Source organism: Dryobates pubescens, chromosome 12, assembly GCF_014839835.1.
Source record: "Dryobates pubescens isolate bDryPub1 chromosome 12, bDryPub1.pri, whole genome shotgun sequence".
Classification (NCBI taxonomy): Eukaryota; Metazoa; Chordata; class Aves; order Piciformes; family Picidae; genus Dryobates; species Dryobates pubescens.
In genome coordinates this window covers 10,779,023-10,791,380 of record NC_071623.1, presented here as the reverse complement: position 1 = coordinate 10,791,380, position 12,358 = coordinate 10,779,023, and the positions used below count along the sequence as shown (strand labels likewise).

The 12,358-nt window shown below is 44.7% G+C and overlaps 1 protein-coding gene across 2 annotated transcripts in view; it reads right to left on the bottom strand.

Moving 5' to 3' along the window:
- The window catches only part of GK (glycerol kinase), a 39,695-nt gene extending 39,115 nt beyond the window's left edge, over window positions 1-580 (bottom strand). For both annotated transcript variants that reach the window (XM_054166137.1, XM_054166138.1), the window contains exon 1: window positions 381-580. In XM_054166137.1, coding sequence (XP_054022112.1) covers window positions 381-458 — 78 coding nt within the window. In that variant the 5' untranslated portion in view covers window positions 459-580. The remainder of the gene's footprint in view (window positions 1-380) is intronic.
- Between the last annotated feature and the right edge of the window lie 11,778 nt (window positions 581-12,358).

Genomic DNA, 12,358 nt, shown 5'->3' with positions numbered 1-12,358 from the left:
TGACCACTGAGGGCGGTGGCAAGGCAACCAGATGATCGCCCGTGGACACCGCCGGTCGGCCGGCGGCTCCGCCGCTCCCGTGTCCGCTGGCGTCCGTTTTTCCCCAAAGCGATGCCAAAGCCACGGCCTGCCGCGGAGCGGAGGGATGCCGGTACAGGGCGAGACACAGGAGACGGGACAACGGCAGCACGGCCCTGCACGGCCCGCTCCCCTTGCCCTTCCCCAAGGGCACAGCAGAGGTCGGAGGGACCCCGCAAAGATGCGGGAGAGGGAAGAAGAGGGAAGGAGAGGAAGCAACGGCTCTCTAAGGCCACGGGGCCGCCGTCTGTCCCCGCACGACTCAGCGCCCGGTGCTGCCTCAAGCCCCACGATATGCTCACCAGGAAACGAGTGGAACTGGTGCCCTGATCGATGGCGCCCACCAGCGGTGCCAGCACCATCCGGTCCGACGCAGCCATGAGCCCCCTCAGCAGCCCCCTCAGCCGCCTACTCAGCCGCCCGTTGGGTCCCCTCAGCGATCCCTCAGCCGGCGGTTAACGGCCGCACCGACACTGCTCCACCCGCTCGCGGCCAGCCGCGCGTGGCCGCCGGGGTGAAGCCGGCGGGGGGGCGGGGCGGGGGGCGCTGCCGCGCGCGTTGTCAGATCGCAGCCAACCAGCGCTCGGGGCGCGGCGGGGGCGGAGAGGGGCGCGGCGGGGCGGGCCCGGCCCGGGCAGCGCAGGAAGTCGGCCAGCGGTGGGCGGGGGGGCGTGGAGGGGGAAGCGCTGAGCGCGTCACGTGACGGGTGGCGTGGCGCTTAGCGGCCCCCAGCCCCGCCCGAGAACTGTTGGAGCGAGGGGCGCCGTTGGCGCGAGGGGCAGTTGGAGCGAGGGGCGCCGTTGGCGTGAGGGGCAGCTGGAGCGAGGGGCGCCGTTGGCGTGAGGGGCAGCTGGAGCGAGGGGCGCCGTTGGCGTGAGGGGCAGTTGGAGCGAGGGGCGCCGTTGGCGTGAGGGGCAGTTGGAGCGAGGGGCGCCGTTGGCGTGAGGGGCAGTTGGAGCGAGGGGCAGTTGGCCTGAGAGACCGCTGGAGCGAGGGGCGCCGTTGGCGCAAGGGGAGCCGTTGCAGTGGGAAACCTGAGGTGTTTGCTTAGGGAAGCCCGTGTACTCTGGCGACGGTCTTCCGAGGGCTGTGCGAGGGTCCCGAGGGAGCCTGCTGGACTAGGTCCTGGGGTTATTAGTATCCTGCGGCGGCGTTCCCTTCAGCGAGACCTGTGTCTTTTGTAATCTGGAGGGTAAAGGGGAGAGCACAGAAAAACCCCTCGAGAGGCCCTGCTGGCTTTCTCAGTTGGGCACAGGGTGCTGCCGCTTTGAGGAGGGATCGAGCCGCAGAGGATGAAGAGCTGCCAAGCTGGAGCGTCCTTTGGAGTTTTTACGTTCAGCGTGAATATTGCCGAGGGAGCGTGCAGAACTGTCACTATAGCCGTGGTATCGGCCAAAGGAAATAAAGTTGGTGGCCCCAAAGGAGATGGTTTCATTTTTCAGAGTTTTGTTCTGTGTCAAACAAAAATACAAAAGAACTTCAGAAAATACAATTCTGATCCTTCAGTACTCTGTGTTGGTGGCTGGCGCTTCAAGAAAAACTGCTGGTGTCGCAAGACCTGCGACAGTGTTGCAAAAGCTAGTAACTCTGACTAAAGCAAACGAGGACTTACCTAGTGACATGTTGCCAGGAAGTCAGCCCCCACAGGCGCCATTAAATAGATTCGTCTTTAACTCCCCAGTGGTGGTAGTTGTCCCCAAATTCGTGGTGTTTTGTCATTGTTGCTTCCTGATAGTCAAAATCTGGTTGGTGCCAGTTAGCAATGCGCTGTGTGACAGCCAACGTTTCCGACATACCCTTCTTCAGCTGGTGTATAGGAGGCTTGGTTGGGATGTGAACAGCATTATCTGCCAGTGTGTAATAGCAAAGGGTTCAGTTGCAGCCCATAATTGCCAAGTTTGAAATCAGACAAATACAGTTTAGTAACAAGATCCATATTTTCAAGAATGAGAATAATAAAACACTGGAATCACTTGCTCAATATTATGAAAGAGTCTCTGTTATTCTAAAATGTGATAACTAAGACTGTGGTTTTGTTTTTGGTTTTTTTTTTTTTTTTATTTTATTCTTAGAATTTAAGCTGTGGTTCAGAGATCAGTTTGCTCAGGGATGTGCTGCAATCCTTAAAGAAGGATCCACAGCAGGTCATACTGCTAGAAGGTTCTAGCATCCCAGCTTTGCAAGAGATGCCTCCTTTTCATCCTTCAGTGGTCACTGCATATGTGGCAGGCAGCTTCTACTCTAAATCCATAGGCAACAGCTGCAGCTGACTTAAATACTTTAAAGTTTATGTAAACCTAGAGCATCTCTATGTAGATTAGCCATTCAAGGAATTAATCTCATGAGATCATAGGTAAGTCTGAATTCATTAGTATGATTGCTAGGAAAAGTGTGGGATTTGTGTTCTTTCCCTTGTGTCTTTCAAAAACTACCATATGGTGTCTTGAACATATTTTACCTCCAGATAAGACATGACTATTTTCAGCAAAGGTTGAGCTCTCTCAGCATCCAAAAAGAGGGAGGAAGCAATATTTAATTGGTATTTCTGCAAAACACGAAATGCTACTGCACCTATGTTAAATTTGTAAAGATCACCAAATTACAGGAATTTTCTGAGAGGTGCAGATTTACCATTTCCTTGAGTGTTCTTTAACAATGCCTGTGTATTTTCATGAACCAGGAACATGAGAAGTGGTAATGATAAGCTACATCATTTCTTTAACCTGTGACAGACACACAAGCAAGACAGACCAAGGGGGAAGAATTTTGTCTGAAACTAGAAAATACAGTCACTGAGAACAGCTTGTTCTTCCTAGCTCATACAACAGTGTACTCTCCCTTCTTCTATGTTTCTATTCAGTGTTTGAAGAGAATTTTTTTTGTTACTATTATTCTTCCTCCTGGGCTATTTATTATACAATACATAAGCATTACTGTTTGCTGAGTTATTAGTACAAATAGTGAGCGCTGTCCCAAGGAATCTGTCTGCAGGGGAAGGGAGGGTGAAGCTGGGGCCATACCTTTACAGTAAGATGATGTGAGACCACCCTGCCAAGGTATTTTTAAAGAAATTTAGTTTCCTTTAAAGGAAGGAGCAAAGGTATCTGTGTGGACTAATTTCTTCTGCTCCTGGCTCAGGTCTCACTGAGGCAAGTCTACACAATAAAGCCTAGGTTGTTAGCTGTTTTATTACACTAATGAAGAACATATAAAATATGTTAAAAAATTATCAAGCTAATATCTAGCAAATGCTATTTGGCAGTTTTGTATATATTATTCATGACAGAAGGAAAGATTTGGGAAGTTAGATGTACTTACTGTAACAGTCTCGAGCCTGGCAGAAATAATGGAGGCTCCCATTTACTTTGGAGAACTTAATTGCAACAAAGGTGAATTTGATTCCCCAAAATATTACATTTATAAAGGTGGTGCTTGTTTTCAGCTGCCTGTGCAGCGTGGATTCCTGCAAATGGTGCTCCTATTCCACATACAGCTTTTTGATCTCTTTTTCTGACTGAATTTAAATGGAAGTTTTCTTCACCTCTGAATATAAACTTTTTTTTTGTTTGTTTGTTGGGTGTTTGGTGTTGGGTTTTTTTTGAAGGGGGTGGTGGTGGTGTTATTTTAAGGTAGTGAACACATTTAGAATCACAGAATCATAGAATTGATAGGGTTAGGAGGGACCTCAAGGATCACTTAGTTCCAGCCCCTCTGCCATGGGCAGGGACACTTCACTCTAGAGCAGGTTGCTCAGAGACACATCCAGCCTGGCCTTAAAAACCTCCAGGGGTGAGGTTTCTACCACCTCCCTGGGCAACCTGTTCCAGTGTCTCACCACCCTCATGGGGAAGAACTTCTTCCTAACATCCAATCTGAATCTACCCATTTCTATTTCTTTTCCATTCACCCTACTCCTATCATTACCTGACACTCTAAAAAGTCCCTCCCCAGCTTTCTTTTAGGCTCCCTTAAGATACTGGGAGACCACAATAAGGTCTCCTTGGAGCCTTACCCAGACTGAAGAGCCACAACTCTCTCAGTCTGTTTCCATATGACAGGAGCTCCAGCCCTCTGCTCCTCCTTGTGGCCCTCCTCTGCACATGCTCCAGCATGTCCAGATCCTTCCTGCAATAGGGGCTCCAGAACTGGACACTGTGCTCCAGGTGGGGTCTCACCAGAGCAGAATAGAGGGGGAGAATCACCTCCCTCGACCTGCTGGCTACGCTTCTCTTGATGCAGCCCAGGATGTGACTGGCTTTCTGGGCTGCAAGTGCACACTGGTGGCTCATGTTGAGCTTCTCATCCACCAGCACCCTTAAGTCCTTTTCTTCAGGGCTGCTATCATTCATTAAGTATATAAACATTTGTTAAGCATATATATATATATAGGCAGTGCATTTTTCAGAGACAAGATAATTTGGTACCTAAAGAATGTTTTTCAATAACAAATAAACTCAGTTCTTAGGATTGCTATTGGTTTGGTTTGGTTTTTCTTTTCCATCTCAGCAGAATAAAGAGATGTTGGTAATTACATTCTGCTTTTTCTGGATGATTCTTTTTTGTTGACCTCAAATTAAGGACAGAACATGACTGTCAGGCTACTCCAAGCACGTGTATTAAAGACTGGATGCCAGAGGTTCACATATCTTTCTCTTCTGCCTCATGGTGACAGAGAAAGCTCAGCAGTACAATCCTGTGCTTCCTTACTGATGTTTGATATTTGTGTTCCCCCAGGAACTGAAGGGAAACATTTTGAACTAGCCTGGAACAGGTGTAGGTATAAAGCACAGCATGTGCCAGGATGACGAGTCACACTGTCACAGAAACCCTTTTGCCTACTGGGAAGATGAGTGGTATGTGTGTGAGTGCGTATGCCTGCACACGTGGGTAAATTCAGTCGCTCTCCCTGGCTCAGGCAGCAAACAGATCATGACCTTGGTTGACAGTGCCCTCACACAGACCATCTGCAGCACTCGAATGCAGTGAACCTTTTCATAGGTCCAGAGGAAGAAGATTAGAGTGAACAATTCTATATTCTCTGTCCTGGCTTTATTTTGGAAAGTGTCCATATGCTGTTACTCTGTCACAATTTGGCAAGAACAGTTTTATTGTGAAGCCATGACTGTGGTGGTGCAATGAATGTCTCGCAGGATGTGTTTTACTTCTGACCTGATATTAGACAATAGTTTTCCCTGAATGACATTTTATATTTAGAACCACACTCGCCTTGTTCAAAGCCCTGAGCAATCATTGTTGTAGTTGCTGTCTTTCTGGTGGACGGGACAGAAATAAAATTGGATGAAATAAATTCCCATTTTAAAGACAACTAAATGCTTAAGTAAGCACTTCAGTAAGGAAAAAAACACAACCCAAACCCAAACCAACATCAGCAACAAAAACCCCCAGTTAAGAATCTTTGCATCAAAATGGAGAAATCGGGGGGGTGGGGTGGGGGAAGGGAAGAATTTTATATAGATAATGATAAACATTCTTGGGAATGAAAATCAATAATTCAGAGAAATACAAATGTTCATCAGTGGTATAGTACATAGTCCATGCTTCAAAATCCTTAACTCTGAGATACTTTGTTTCTAGCTTCCCTACAAAAATATGCCAACTTACTGCAAAATTTACTCCTGAAAGAAAATGTACACATCATTAAAACAGTGAATTTTCTATTAGTGTCATAGCAGCTGTATACTGCCAGCTTGGTGGTGATGGTTTAGGATGATTTTTTTTTTTCACTTATTTTAATCAAATGAGTGAAAATACTTTGTGCACCATAAACAGATGATAGGACCAATTCTCATAGGCTTATTCCAGTGTTGTAAGCAGGGCTACAAGAAAGCTGGGGAGGGACTTTTTAGGGTGTCAGGTAAGGACAGGACTAGGGGGAATGGAATAAAAATAGAAATGGGTGGATTCAGATTGGATGTTAGGAAGAAATTCTTCCCCATGAGGGTGGTGAGACACTGGAACAAGTTGCCCAGGGAGGTGGTGGAAGCCTCACCCCTGGAGATTTTGAAGGCCAGGTTGGATGTGGCTGTGAGCAACCTGATGTAGTGTGAGGTGTCCCTGCCCATGGCAGGAGAGTTGGAACTAGATGATCCTTGAGGTCCCTTCCAACCCTAACAATTCTATGATTCTGTTCCTTACTTCACCTTTCAAGTTATCAGGGGAAAGGCAACTGCTGCTTGTACATGGAATCCTTTCACATGTATCCTTTTTGCACTGGAGAGTGGATATTTCCAAAAATAAGCTTGAGTGAAATGGATGTGTATGGTAGTAGGATTAGAAAAAAGGTTAATTGCTCCAAGTGCTTATATTTGATACTTTTGTCTCTAAGTTCTGGCTCAGAACTGAAAATGAATGATACATACTCCATGCTCTGGTTTCCATATGTGGTGAAGATACTAAAGAGGAAGAAGTGTAATTACATGAGAATGCTGTGAATATCACTGTTCTGGATTTGAAAAAATTCTGTTAATTCATCACTAACCTGAGCTCTTAAATTGTGTGGAAGAACTAAACCAAAGCAGAAAAAAATTAAGTTTCAAGTGAGAGGTGCCTACATCTACAGAGAATACAGAAGGCTAGTGTCTATTAAAACATGCCATCAAATATATATTAAGGAAAATACATGTGTATTATGCTTTAGAAAATACATGACTTAATTCCGTTTTTCCAATTCAGTTTGGTTATTGCATAATGAATTACCAACTATTATATAGTGGTCTGGTCAGTTAGGTGATTAGATGGCCCTGTAATCTGTGTAATTTTTGTCTATGAACTTCAGAAGCTTTTGATGCATTGCCACTACAAAACCTCTTGTGGAAGTGTAAGGCTTCTATCATTTTTTACATCTATAGAGAAAGGCTCAGAGCAGCTACATTACTCTGTATGTAGCAAAGCCTTAGCAGAGCAGAGCTAACAGACAGACAGTTCTCTTCCAGGTCCAAAGGCACTGCATTCTTTAGCCACTGCCTTTCTCAGGAATCAGTAATTGCATTCCTCTTGACCCCAGAGAGAACGGGACTGAACAATCTGGTAATAACCAGCAGAGGCAGAATTCCATAGTTTAAGTGGACCTAGCAGCACGTAAGTGTCAAAAGATGGTGGTTTTAACACTGCCACGCTGATCTCGGCTGTGCACAGTTTCTGCTTGTTGTGCAATGGGTCTGGGTTTTGTTGGATCCTTTTTTGAATTGTCTGAGCTCATTAATATGGCGGAGAACATACCCAGACCAAATAAAAGCAGATTGTTTTCTGCCAAGAAGTTGAATTGATTCACTTACTGTAACGAGTGCCAGAGCTGGTGCAAAAGCAGAACTTTCCACTGCTAGGAGCATGGGAAAGGTTAAGAATAAGTGGGAGATAATGTGGAGGAGACTAGGGACAGCATGAAACATTCAGCCACTGCAACCTCTTAGATTGCCTCAGATGCTCACAGACCTTCAGCCTCTGTATCATCGAATAAAAAGTTAGCTATCTGTTGGGAAACTCTGGAAATAGGAGTGGCTATACTGTTGTCATGAAGACTGAACTGAGCTCTTTGGTTTTGAGAATAACTTCAATACACCACTCTTTTCAGTATTACATCAGAAAAATTGGATCTCTTTCATAAAACTGAGAGGACAGCTCAGCTATACAGAGGTCTTCTGGAGATTCTTTATGCTCTGGTTATATCCTAAGACAAAATGATGTTAGTTACCAGGAGCTGGAGTTCTTGGGGCCTGGTAGATAATGTGCCAGGGGGCTCTGGAAGAGACATGTTTGCTCATATATAAGAAGACGAGGTCTAAAGAACAATTTCCATGAGACACATCTCCAAGCAGAATCTGAAACAACAAAAGTACTTCAAGCCACTACACCATTTTTAACTGTTCTAGCAGTTGTGTAGTGCTTCACAGACTATAGTGATTTAATAAGGAAGCTTTAGAATGTCATTCTATAGAGTTTGAAGATGGAGATAGTCCTGAGATCATTCTGAGGCAGCCATTCACTGATCTCACCTTTGCCCTAAATGCAAGAATGAAAAATACCTCTGTGGGGCTGAGTGTTAGCAATAGGGATGAATGATATCAGAAGAGCACTGAAAGTTTTGAGGTATGAATAGGCAAAGCCCCATGGATATCCAAGGAGTACAGCAATTTTCTCATTTTAGAGACTGATGGGCTAGGGAAGCATGCAATTCCAGCTCCTCTGATAGTAAATTTGGCTAATTCTTAAAGAGATACATGATATTTGTGTGAAGGGATTCCTCACCAGGAAAATGGTCTCATTAAAATGCTCTTCTATAAGCACCTAATGTCACCTACATTGGAAGTGGAACTGCTGATAACTGATGGCTACTTCCATACCTAGGACATGAAGAACTCAAGTAATGCAGATCCCAACCTCAGATTTCACAGCATCAAGGAATTTTGTGCCAGAGGAGGAGCATGTGACATGCCTTTCCTTCAATTTTTCACTTTTACATCAATTTTTAACAGCTGTTGGGCAGAAATTTCTACTAGATTAATAGTTAAACAGGTATGTAACCTACACAGATGATTCAAAATAAAGGAATAAAGACCTAAGGGCAAAGCTTGCTATGGTAATTGGATAACCTAAACTTCAGAGCTGCAGCCAGACTGAAGCTTTCCCTACTTTTATGTCTCTAATCTTTTCAAGTCTCTATCTGTTTTCCTAAATGAAAGAATAGGTTGGGTATTTAAACAAAACTTCTGTAGTCCCAACAAGGACTTGACATTTACAGTCCACTACTGCTTACCAGCTAGGTAAGAAAAGGTCAGCAGAGCCTGATTTCACAGAATCACAGAATGTTAGAGAGGTTGGAAGGGACCTCCAGTGACCATTGAGTCCAATCCCCCTGCCAAAAGTAGGATCACCTAGGGTAGTCTGCATGGGAATGCATCCAGGCAGGTTTTGAAAGCCTCCAGAGAAGGACACCCCACAACCTCCCTGGGCAGGCTCTTCCAGTGCTCCATCACCCTCACTGTAAAGGGGTTTCTCCTCATGTTGAGGTGAAACCTTCTGTGTTCAAGTTTGTATTCATTGTTCCTTGTCTTAATACTGTGCACCACCAAGAAGAGACTGGCCCCACCCCTTGACACCCACCCCTCAGATATTTGTAGACATTGATCAGATCCCCCGTGTTTTATAGGTAAAGATACTCTGGAGAGGTTGCATGTTGAATATTGTACTATAATCCATGTTCACTGTTACTGGCTCTTCCAGCAGTACAGTAATATTTTGGAATACCTTCCACAAAAGATTATAGAAAATACCATGAATTTATGTTATGACTCTAGGGGTTCTGTATGTAGAAGTGGAAATCCTGTTTGACTAGTATTGGGGATAAATGGGCCATTTTTAAAGAGAGGAAAGAAAAAAAAAAAGGCAGCATTTAGAAGTGCAGTGAAAGAATGGGCTTGTTTTACAGAATACTTGACTATCCAGGACAGAATAGGCTGAATATCTTGTGTGAGAAGCATCCCTGCTCTGATGAAGTTTGGAGTCTAGGAAGAGAAGTTCTTTACCATGAGGGTAGTGAAACACTGGAGCAGGTTGCCCAGGGAGGTGGTTGGGGCCCCATGCCTGGAGAGGCTCAACAGGGCTCTGGGCAACCTGATCTAGTTGAGGATGCCCCTGCATACTGCAGAGGGGGTTGGACAAAGTGACTTTTGGAGGTCCCTTCCAATCCAAACTGTTCTATGATTCTATCATTCTATGAACTCTGGACAGTCCTAGCCTGGGTGTCAGAAGCAGCCTTGCATCATAGTCTTTCCTTTCTGAAGGATGCAGTGTCAGAAGTTTCAATTGTGATTCTAAAGTATTCCTGGAGATTTAGTCCTGCAGAAAATCCAAAAAGGTTACTGTCTTGGTTTAAGCTGACTGGCTCCACTAGAAGGAATGAGGGACGTGGAATGGGGCTTGTGAGGGTGGGCTCTGTTAACGTAGGACCTTCTTCTTTCTTTCAGCAGTGCTGGCTGATGAAGCAGGAGCTGTCAGCAGTTCTGGGGTCTGAATGAAGCCAAGTAGTTGGACTTTCTTTTTTTCTTTTACTTCTTCAAGGCCTTGCCATTATTTATGAAGGGCTTTGAAACCTAGCCTAGAACCTCCTGGACTAAGCTGAAGTTCCTTAGACATCTCCAGTCAACAGTCAAGATTTGGGAGAAGTTCTAGATGGAGATGTCATATGAGGAGGTCTCAGCTTGACTGATGGTACTTCCAGGATATGAAAGAACTGATTCAGAGCAATGGATCCTTTGTCATGCCAATATAATGTGATGACATGCTCTAGCAGGAGCTATTCCTCAATCATATGCTCTCTGTTTAGGAATATTCTAGTTTCAAAAGAAGAGAGATGCAAGTTTCTTCCTGAGTCAGAAAATTCATTTGCTATGTAGGCCAGCAAATATACCTCACTGGAGACACCAAAATGAACATCAGTCATTTAAAACTTCATAAAGGATGCCTTGCTGAATTTGAACTAGGAATTTAATTGCCTTTGGAATTAATTTGGAAGATAGTGCATATATTTATTTGTGGGATTGCCAAGCAAAACCCCAAAGCTATGCTTATAGAGGAAAAAACCACAACAAGCCAGCTGTAGAAAGAGAAGAAACTCTCAGATGGAATCAACTAAAATATTATATATAATAATGCAATCCATTAATATGATAATGTAATTTATTTATATAACAATATGATAGTAATATGACAATGATCTGTAAGGAAAACACAGGGAGGGAGCTAACCAAGTTAACAAAGAAGCTATCACTGAATCTGCCCAAGAGGAAAGTGCTCTTTAGCAGGGGAGAAATGAATTCTACAACTGAAAAGTTATACAACATGCTGAGGAGAGAGAAAGTTGAAACATATCTGGTAGATATTATTAGGGCAAAGAGCACAGTCACTCAAAGAGAAAGCAGATATGTGAACTAATTTTCAGTGACTGACATTTTGATAATTTATTATGTGCTTTCTGAGCATCTGCTGAGACTGTAGATCTTGAGCATTACTAACATAAAGAGTGCGTTTTCCTGGTGCATTGGTGGAGGATCACAACACACAAAAAGGAGAAAATCACTTATCTGAAACAGTGACTGCTTCAGCTATTCTTGCTCCTCTCCTGGAAGGTGAGGATGAACTGCTCACCACACAGTCCTGACCTAGCACAGGAACCATCCCATCACAGACCAGGATATGCAGAGTAATGCTAGTGTTAATACTTGCTCCTGTCAGAGCCAGCTGGGTTACAGCCAGGCCTGCAGAGCAGGATGCTAGACGAGAGGCAAACGTAAGGGGAGTCTTTCCCTGGAGAGATCCTACTGTAACACATTCATTGCAGTCAATCAGAGCAGTCAGATTTGAATACTGGAATCAGAAATTGAGGCCCTTGTGCAACAGCAGGTGTTTGTTACAGGTTTATATACCCAACATAAAGATGGCTCCACCTATGCTGTCAGTTATGGTTATTTATTAGGTTATTATGCAGTTCTGTACTTGGTCACATTATGTGAATCTTATACACTGGCTGAATGCTTTTCCAGCTGCAGGTGCCTGTTTTTCTACTGTGTACCTCAAAACATAATTTCCCACAGTAAATTCCTGACAACTGCAGCAGCGCTTTAGTCATATTACTCCCTCATAGAGTCATAGAGTCATAGAATGCTTTGGGTTGGAAGGGACTTTTAAAGGTTGCCTATTCACAGAATCACAGAATGTTAGGGGCTGGAAGGGACCTCAAAAAATCATCTAGTCCAACCCCCCCTGCCAGAGCAGGATCACCTACATCAGATCACACAGGAACTCATCCAGGCAGATCTTGAATATCTCCAGAGAGGGACACTCCACAACACCCTGGGCAGCCTGCTCCAGTGCTCTGCCACCCTCAGAATGAAAAAATTCTTCCTCCTGTTTCCATGGAACTTCCTATGCCTTAGCTTCCACCCATTGCCCCTTCTCCTGTCATTGGGCATCGCTGATAAGAGCCTGGCTCCATCCTCTTGGCACTCACCCTTTACATATTTACAAACATGAATGAGGTCACCCCTCAGTCTCCTCTTCTCCAAGCTGAAGAGCCCCAGCTCCCTCAGTCTCTCCTCATAAGGAAAATGTTCCACTCCCTTAATCATTTTTATGGCTCTGCATTGGACTCTTTCAAGCAGTTCCCTGATGTCCTTCTTGAACTGAGGGACCCAGAACTGGACACAATATTCCAGGTGTGGCCTCACCAGTGCAGAGTAGGGAGTGTGAGAAGAATTTCTCTTGA